This window comes from Battus philenor, unplaced genomic scaffold (genome assembly GCF_028537555.1).
Source record: "Battus philenor isolate CCGP_79_NKW_IND1 unplaced genomic scaffold, ilBatPhil1.0.hap1 SCAF_12, whole genome shotgun sequence".
Taxonomy (NCBI): domain Eukaryota; kingdom Metazoa; phylum Arthropoda; class Insecta; order Lepidoptera; family Papilionidae; genus Battus; species Battus philenor.
The window spans coordinates 2115766-2126181 of NW_027181674.1; the positions used below are offsets into that span (position 1 = coordinate 2115766).

The 10416-nt window shown below is 33.6% G+C and overlaps 1 protein-coding gene across 1 annotated transcript; it reads left to right on the top strand.

The window, feature by feature from the left end:
• Positions 1-314: 314 nt before the first annotated feature.
• Positions 315-9679, top strand: LOC137932808 (putative fatty acyl-CoA reductase CG5065). Its single transcript, XM_068776483.1, is given in 10 exon segments — positions 315-416; positions 1705-1821; positions 2156-2278; positions 2958-3083; positions 3552-3702; positions 4955-5056; positions 7077-7263; positions 7770-7876; positions 8917-9046; positions 9451-9679. Coding segments are annotated over 10 exon segments (1374 nt in total).
• Positions 9680-10416: the final 737 nt, after the last annotated feature.

Below are 10416 nucleotides of genomic sequence, written 5' to 3' on the forward strand. Positions count from 1 at the left end.
ATAAATTCTTTTGAGAAATGAAAAGCATTTTCTTTCTATTTTTACGAAAAATGCTTTTCTATACTTCTTTTTATTATTTTTTTATTACTTTTTGTTATAGCCAAATAAGTTCAATCTAATGATTTCGTTTCTAATTTCTAGTCTTCACACTTAAATACTGCGTTCAAATCTTAAAAGTATGTTGGTATCTATTTATATAATATCTTTTGTAATGTCAGTTTCATTCCCGACATTTCTAATAAGAGATTTGTTTTTGATGATAACTAGAAAAATCTGATGATTTGATTAAAGATAATGAATAGATTTTTCAGAGGATGGCATCACCGGAAAACACTGAAAAGGTTTATACTCCAGTAGGTGAAGAGTACGCTGGAAAATCAGTATTTATTACTGGAGGAACTGGATTTTTAGGAAAGGTAATTTTTTACTGAATTCTGAAATTAAAATGCCTAGTGATTAAAGTCCATCATCGTCGTTGTCGCGAAGCTATACACGCTTACTGCAAAGCATAGTAATTGTGAAATAATAGGTATTCCACAAAGACTTCAATGAAGGGTATATAGTAATTTCCACGCTTATCAGTCGGATTAGAGATCGCAGTGTGATGTAATGGTATGCAGAGGACGCTGCTGTCCATCATCTGGAAATTCGTTCGTTTTTCACTTATTAGTAACTTTCTGCTCATTTCAAAGCTATGTTTTAAGTTATCTTACGTTTAAGGCTTCAAGTATACTATATGGTACTTTGCTCTTATCATAACTCAACGAGTATTAATTATGTATATCATAAACCAGTAAATTCTTTAATGAATTCTAACAGGTGGCGCATAAGTAATGTAATAATGTGAACGAAAAGAGCAGTGATTCTCCAAGTAGTCTATATCGACCCCTAGGGGTCTATGACAACCTGCAAGGGGTCTACATCAGCGAAAAATGGGGGTCCATGAAATGAAAATGGGGGTCCACGATAGTGGATCTCAACACATACACTGATAGTACCTATTTACTTACATCATACTATCTTATATTATCAAAACATTAACATTATTTATAAAAGTACCTATGAAGTAAAAAAATTATTATATATGTTTATAAAATTGTGTAAGTTGTAGGATGTTGGTATATATTCGCTTTGTGGTCGCAATATATTTTGAACTTAGAAACATACGTATATTTTACATAACAGATACAAAATTTTATTTTGAGTAGTTTTAATTTAAATTCAATTAATAACGGTATAAATTAACATGTGTTTTTACTTTAAGATTTTAACACTAAACTTCACTACAGTTAGAAATTAACAGGAAATCAAAATCAGGTAAGTAGGGGGTCTACCCAACACGGAAAAACATGGCAAGGGGCCTAAGACACAAAAAAGTTTGGGTAACTCTGGTATAGAGAATTAGTTATCAATAAGCGATGGAGTATATCTATATCATAAATGGTAAAGTAAAGTGAGATGTGATGTCGTTGGTAAAAATTAAGGCGCGTTCATATTATGACATTTCTTTTGTGCCACATTATATTAATAAATTTATTTTGTTTAAATATAATTTCCAAATTTATTTTATTTTTAGAGAACTAGGGTCAATTTAAAAACATAGATTTGTTAACTATTCTATTCAATGTTATTGTAAAGCCTTCATAAGAATCTGTTATATCTAGAATAGATAGAATAGAATTACAATATAGGGGTTTTTTTCAGGTTTTTGTGGAGAAATTATTGTATAGTTGTCCGAAAATCGACCAGATATTTCTTTTGATGCGTGAGAAAAATAAATCTGATACATCTGAAAGGATGAAACAACTTCTCGCAATGCCGGTTAGTCATTGTTTTCAACTTAAAGCTGATAAATTTATATATTATAATAGTTAAGGCTTCATTGTCTTTTTTGCTGTAGGTTGTCAACTTCTGCACATAAGCCTTTCCAATAGATTTCCTATAGGATAGATATAAGGCATTAACGTAAATACTGTTTTTATTTAACCTTTTTTTAAAATACATAAGATACAAAAAAAAATCTTTGTAAAATTCTAGCGTTGTTTTACTAATACTATCGATTATTTTGTTTAAATTAGACATGCTAAATAACGCTTCTCTAAATAACCTCTCAATACACGTACGCATTTTCGTCGTCCAATAAAATTTATTGCAGATCTTCCAAAGAATAAAGAGGGAACGACCGGAAGACTTGAATAAAATCGTTCCCGTAACAGGAGATGTCGTTTTGCCCAATCTCGGTATATCCCAACAGAATGAAAGGATGATAATAGAAAAGGTTAGTGATATATTCGCTCGCGATTCATCTCATATGTCCCTTGACAATTTAACAGACGAACAAACCCATATACTATTTTACTTCTTTCGAAAGAGTTGTAACCACACCCCTAGAAATTGTAAAAGTAAAGTAAAAGAGAAATTATGAAGAATGAATGGAAAAAGATATAGACACTGAAATAATTTTTATCCTAATACGGTAACATCCCTGCACCAAATAAAGTAGGGAGAACAAGATGCCCTCAAAAGCGGAAGCTATTAAAAAACCACATCTCAGGATATCAGAGAATAATACAACTACACAGGGTGATTTGTTATATATGAGAAAGTAGAGTTCATTTGTCAGCAAAAATCTTTAAAGATTTTATAATCTATCTTCAATTACCTTATATAAAGTTTTCTTTTTTTTCTATTGCAATGCAGCTGTTCAATAACTTCTGGCAGTACAGTCTGCCAAAACAGAAAGTAAACAATGATTAATTTTAAAATATAGTAATCTGAATTTTAAAAACGTTTTTCCTAACTGTATTATGATTACGTTGTTTATTACTTCTGAAATAAATAATAGCTGATAGCAAATAAGCTATAAACTTCTTTATAACAGCAAATCACTCTGTATAAGGTGTTCTGACAAAAAATCCTTTTCAGCAGAATCCATTATTTAGCATTCTCATTTGCAGGTTACACACGTGTTTCACTTTGCGGCCAACGTAAAGTTTAATGAACCTCTCAAAGTAGCCATGGATACCAACGTAGAAGGCACCAGAAGAGTCCTTCATCTATGCAAAGTCATCAAAAACATAGAAGCAAGTACAACTTTGTCTATTTCTAATATCACAGTAGCATTAAATGTTAACACAGAAGTAGTTCGTAGGCGTCAAAGAAATCTACTACTAACGCCATCTATTAGAGGAGTCAATGTAACAGGTTTCAGACATGTAATAGAAAGTAGTGAAATAAAACTAAAACATTTCGGTGCTAATTTTGCAATACAGAATTCTAGTAGATTCAGGCGGTACTTTGCGGAAGTCCATCCTGAGTAAGAAAAGGACTAATAACATATATAGCTACTTCCGCTATGTAGCAGTAGTAGTTAGTAGTGCAATGAAGTGCCAAACACAGAGTCACATCTCAGTGTTTGGTACTAATCGGTGTAACATTAGTCCTGAGGATGCCCCGTGGAGGGGTGAAACACGTGTAGAGTGAATTAACGGTGTTAGTTGTGTTTTGCATTGTTTACTGCTGCATAGCATTTAATAACTAACTATTTCCAGGTGTTTGTATATGTATCTACAGCATTCTCTAATATCGATCCAGTGGTCCTGGAAGAAATCGTTTACCCACCACCAGCTACTATCAGTGACGTATACAAATATTTAGATGAAGAAGAATGTAAGAACGAGGATCAAGTGAATAAGCTTATGTGTAAGTAAAGAAAACGTTAAATAAATTAATTAATTTTAAAAATGTATTTGGTTAATAACTTACTTTGTAACATTCAAAGTAAATGTCCTTTTAATAAAAGAGTAACAGCGGTTTTGTGCATAAATTATTAGAATAAACACATACAAAGAAACAAACACTATGTGATAAATTATGTCATGAAACGAAATGTAACCTGATTTATCTGAAGTCAACGTGCACAATTCTCTCTCAACATAGTTTTTGTGGCCTTTTTTCTCGTGTTCTTTTTGCCTCTCGTTCTTCCTATAATATTTTGGGACAGGGACCTTACATTTTCGGGTAATAATTTTTAGATATGCTTTTATTTACAGTTTTCACTAGTTTTTCACATCATCTTTCGTGTTTCTCTTTTCGTTCATCCATTATAAAATCTTCCACTCCTTTGGTATTCTTGTCATACTCTTACCCATAGCCTTTCACACATCTTCTCCATTCTTAAAAATATTAGAGGAACCGAAAAGTAATGTCGTTTCTGTCGACATTTTATACAGAAAAACCCATTGATTGACCGCTTCGGTATTAAAAATTTATATACATGGCAAAAGGTTTGTTGACAACGAAGGGAATATTTTTGATTAGAAGTAAAAACTTATTAAAAATGTACTCGTGTGAATTTAACTTGAGAAAGCGACATTACTTTCCGGTCCCCCTAATATTACAATATTCATCACCATAATTTTGCTTATCACATTTTACTTATTTTCCACATATGTCTCATATCTCTTAATTTTCTCCATGTTATATGTGATCTCACCCGATCCCTAACTAACTTTTATTCTCGTAACTTTTATTTATCCTTCCTATCTCCAACTAACCATTCTAGATCTTCCGAATGCTGACAGCTGGTACAACACGGTTTGTTCCACGCACAGAAGTACGCAGAACTCTCCTAGAGCTTAAGCCGGTGAAGGTACTAGGGAAATCCCCCGTGTCTCGTGTATATCTGGACCAGTAGCGTGTATACTCGGTAAAGTGCGCAATAGGCCTGTGTGATGTTCTGGTGATCTTGTGACTCAACATATTATAAGTAGAATGGAAGGGTTATCGGGTATGATAACTCTTGTATCAGGTTTAAGAACGACTTTTCAAATGAATCTATGGAACGCTAAGAATTCACATCTCTATTTTGGAACATGTGTAAAAATCATATATATTAATTAATAATCAAGTAACATATATATATAGATTTATTTCAACATAGCTTATATTCAAGGTGGAAGACCTAATACATATACATTCGCTAAAGCGGTTGCCGAGTCGGTGGTCAATGAAGAACGCGGCAAAATTCCTTCAATCATCATCAGGCCATCTATTGGTACGTACAATTTATAAATCATAAAAATTAGAAAATATAATGCAAGTTGATTTCTATTTGGATAACTCTTACTACTCTTATGTTGCTTATTAATGGAGGGTTTTAAATTAAAACTATCCAGAAATACTCAGTGACCATAACATAATTGGTAATTGACCCCATCGATCATGCGATTTAACAACATGTGAACTCTTTATATCGATATATTTTTTTATTCATGTATAATCAATATTTAATGGAATCAGGCTTTACCTTGCGGAAGTCCATCCTAAGTAAGAAAAGGACCAATATTTAGCCACTTCCGCACATACAGTGGTAGTCGTGCAACAAAGTGCACCGCCCGCCAGTCCGCTGATAAATGCGTATGCGGCAAACAATGCGAATTACATAACCGCCACCGTCAAATCACTCAACACGTGTTGCACCCCTCCACGGGGCATCTTCAGGAGATATGTTACACCGATTAGTGCCAGTGTGGATCAGAGTGGACTCTGTGTTTGGCGTGTACGTCACACGACTACCACTGAATGTGCGGAAGTGGCTAAATATTGGTACTTTTCTTACTTATATATATATAATCGAATCCTAATGCAACATTTGAAACTGGGAATGCTCGATGATATTAATGAAATAGATCCGCCATCTTCGTTTCAGTTCCATAGACGCCCATTGCCAGTTTTCCCTAAAGATATCTGTCTCTTCATGGATATCTTTACATACCATAATTACCACACTTCGATGGGGGATGGGGTTTGCAATCACAGTATGGTGTTATGTTACGCAGAGGACACTACTGACCATCTTTTGGAAACAGTGAGCAATGGGCCAGTATAATGAATCCGCAAATTGTGAATTATTTGAGATTGTATTTCATGGAATCGAATCCGTGACCTATGTTCGAAAATCTCAGTCTTCTGCTTCTGGGCTACCATTTTTCAGCCGTCTCGCTAAAATGTATTTGAATATTTTAATCTTCCTTGCATCAAGCAGGTATTTTTGGAAGGTAATGATACTGAAACGCACCCATGGTCTTTGGCGTCAATTTCTGTAAGGGATTTTGATTCTTGACTATCACCGGGTACCCCTTTCTGGTAGCTAGGTGACCATAGTTTAAGGTTATTCTCACTGGCTGGAACACGGATATTACTATTTACAGTAAATATGGTCTTCCTACTCAATCGTTCTACTTCTACTTCCGGGTTTAAGACCGACATCGATAATGTTGTAATAAGAGTTATAAGAGTTTATAGAAGAATTGTCTAATTAATGATAATTTTAAAGAGACGGAAAAAAGATTTGGTTGAATGACTATTCAATTAGTCATTCGTCCTTACCTTTAAACTATGTAATAGTTTTTTACAAAATTCTTGTGAGATAAATATTTGTGTAAGAAGTGTTAAGAATGAAAAAGTATAAAAGAAATCTTGAAAGAAGATGGAAGAAAAATAGCGAAAGAAAATATGAAATATGTAAGAAAGAAAAAAGCAAAAATTGGAATACTCATTAAACCCTAAGATATTTAACACGTTCACTGCGGCTTGAGGTCGATTCAGCCTCATGGTAGACTTTGCACTGGTGCGGCGCGTAAAACTCGTGTTTTCTCTCTAGTGCGGCGGCTGTTTACACTCAACCGTATGAGGTATGACAAAGACAAATATAGCTTTCTTTATGTCTGCGAAGCATTGACTCAATATTGTAAAAAAATATTGATGAACATGAGGCAGAAAAAGCCTCAACCGCACTACTAGGAAGTTCAGCTTGAGGCTGATTCGACCTCAGCCGCACCAGCTGAAAGTTCTTCAAAATTGGGCCCGCAGTGAACGTGTTAATGGAATCTGGCGTTACCTTGCGGAATTCTACCCTAAGTAAGAAAAGGACCAATATTTAGCGGAATGTGCAGAAGTGGCTAAATATTGGTCCTTTTCTTACTTAAACCCTAAGAGTAATAAAGTCCCTGCCCACACATGGGTTAAACGAGTGGCCCCAAAAACGGGGTCGTAAAAAATCTCTCATATTTCAGTGTCACCAAGTTTGAACGAGCCGTTGATGGGATGGGTCGATAATTGGTTCGGAGCGACAGCACTCATGGCCACTATTGGGAAGGGAGTGAACCGTATACTGATCAGTAAAGCCTCCAACGTTATTGACCTTATTCCAGTCGACTATGTTTCTAATCTAACTATAGCTGCAGCTGCAAGATGCCGAAGGTGATTTAATTATCTTTTTAATTCGACAACATTTTCTGAATTGTAAATTTCTTGTAGTTTTACCTTCCTCCGTCTACGGGCGTTAATTCACGCCTGGGTGACATTTTATTTTTCTCTATTTTAATAAGATAATAAAGCATATGTTTGTAACTGAAATAAGATTATAAGTATTAATTGTTATGGTAAAAATATTATAGATTTTATTTATATAAGTAGTTTAATTTTTGTCTTATATAAGAATAAGTTTCCGATGTTTAAAATCGCACGCAATGACGTGTTAGCCACGAGAATTAGGCAATAACTTCCTTTTTAGCCGGGGGTCGACAAGGGTTAGTTGCATTATTTAATAACATTATTTTATATCATTTTATTCCTTTTTTTCGTCATATGGGCCAATGTCAAGTTTTTTTAGATTACTCCTTACTCTTAACTATAAATTGTAGAAGTTGTTATTAGATATAAAAGTCGAGAAGTTAGAAGGATGAATTAAAAAGGTATTGTTACAGATCAAAGGGGATTACTGTGTACAACAGCTGTACCAGTGCTGTCAATCCGCTAACGATGGGAGAAATAGGAAGGCTCATCAACGAGGATTGCGTTAAGACTAAATACAGTAAGTATTATTGTAAAGTTTATGTTATAAGACGTAGTCGTTTGCAGTGGGAATTTCTAGCAAGCTCGAGATCACCTAGAAAGCAATACAGAAGGCTATGCTGAAAGTTTTTTTTTCTCCTCTCGTAGTTTTCTCCTCTCCTCTGAAAAGAAAAAGATAATATAGCCTTGCGGTGATTATAACATCCCTACTGCTCACAGATGGTGAACGTGAAGTGATCGATCTTTTGTTTTGTGTAGTATCATCAAAACCTTCTGTATATCATCATCAATAGCAGATGGATGTGGACTGCAAGGCATAGTCCTTGTCCAATTCGCCACGATGACCAATCTTGGGCTGTTCCAATGATACATACATCCTATTACGTCGCTATGCAAGTTCCGAAAAGAAGCGTCGTATATATATACAGATTATACCGTTCCTTATACCGTTCGAGTTTATAACGGCACTTTGATATAAAGATAACATTTAACTTAAGTAAAATTCTGTAAGTCCAATTTCTGCATATAAATAAAATTAATCAATATTCCAAGCTAAAAGATCGATTTGAAACTACTAAGCCAATACTACTCGTCTTTTTTCAAGTTATATAATATTTTGTTGAAAGTTCTAGTGAGAAAAAATGTAAAACCTGCGCAGAAATTTGTTATAATAAATTGAACATTGACACTGAAAGTGCACAGGATATATTTATTTATCTATACAAATAAATTAGAAATTGAAGCCACTGTTTGTAATATTAAAATAACCATTTTTTACTAAATATATGCATGTAGTAAAAATCAATTTATATATGGTACATATATCAAAATTATATTTGTTTTTAATTATGTCTGCATGTCCATTCGGAAGATTATTGCGTTTCTAATTAAAATAATTGTGTCTCAAGATTTAAATGTTGAGAATCAAGTTTGAAATTGGAAACAAGCATTTTTTTTCAAACTTTTATAATTAAATGGATTTATAAAACAAATAAAAGTAACAAATTATTAAAAATCACTAAATATAGTAAAATAATGTTATGTTATTTCCTATTGTAGGTGAATTAATGCAGCCAACACTATGGTTCACTCAATACGAATGGCTCCTAAAACTCTTGACGTTGATCACGCAAATCATTCCAGCTTTTCTAGCCGATTGCTGGCTTCGTTTGATTGGAAAGACTCCAAGGTACTTTTTTGCTCTACTATTATGATAATAATTAAAAGCTTTCAACATTCAAAACATAGCTTAGGATTCAAGAGTATTCCCAGGGTATTCCCTGGAATTTATAACAAAAAGACACGTTATGTAAGGTTAACTCTCTGTCTTTCTCTCTCTCTCTATATATATGTATACATACATACATATATACACATATATATATGTATGTGTATATACATCATCCTTCTAAAATCAAAGACAATTGGTTCGAGCAAAATTTCGCCACTTGTTGCTTGTTCATGTGTCGCTTTCAACTACTCTGAATAGAATATAAGAAAGAGACTAGTGTATAGTAGAGGAGATCATATGATTCAAATGATGATACATATATGTATGTACGTGTGTATATATATAAATCTTTTCTTAAACAGGTACATGAAGATGCAGAAAAGGATATCTCTCATAAGAGACAGCGTTCGTTATTTCACGTCACGTACATGGGTCATGAGATGCGACCGTACCAGAGAACTCTTTGCATCTCTGTCTGTCCAAGATCGAACCCAGTTCCCGTTCGATCCTATCAACATCGTCTGGTCGAAGTACATTTCCATCTACTACTTGGGCATTAGAAAGTATTTATCTAAATAAATGGTTAACTAGACCAAAATTAATATAGTTAATGTGTTTGATAATGTTAAGTTTCATGCAGTGGTGTACCAAGAACTTTTGCCGCCCGGGGCGATCTCCAGTTTGCCGCCCCTTCTATTATAAGTCAATCAAATAGTGGTTTTTTATAAATTAATACACATAAATAAATTATTAAGTTATTTAATCAATATTAATTAATACACAGAGTAAATTTTTTTAGACATATGTGTATGCACTCGTAAACATATTTATATAATATCTACTCTTCTTTCTAGCTTTTATACTAGAAAAATCGTGTATAATGCTCTCAAAGTTAAAATTATTTGTAATTTCTTGTTCTATTGGCAATATTGCAAGAGTTTTTGGTCTTAATTGACTCATTGTAGAACGAAGATAATTTTTTATCAACTTCAATTTTGAGAAGCTTCTTTCGCAACTACCGACACTGATTGAAATTGTTAAAAAAATTCTTAACAAAATTACTATGTTGGGAACAGAATTTTAATTTATTATTCAAGAAAGAAAATAAATATGAAATGAATATGTTGCTTTTTACAACTATAAGTAAATTTAAAAAATGCCGCCCCACGGTAAGTGCCGCCCGGTGCGGACCGCACCCACCGCCCCCCCTTAGGTACGCCACTGGTTTCATGTAAAACATTTGTCGAAATTTAGTGTATCTGTTGTTTTCCATACTATGCTAGCACTTAATCATTATTTATTGTGTCCAAATCCTTTATCTTCTCTAT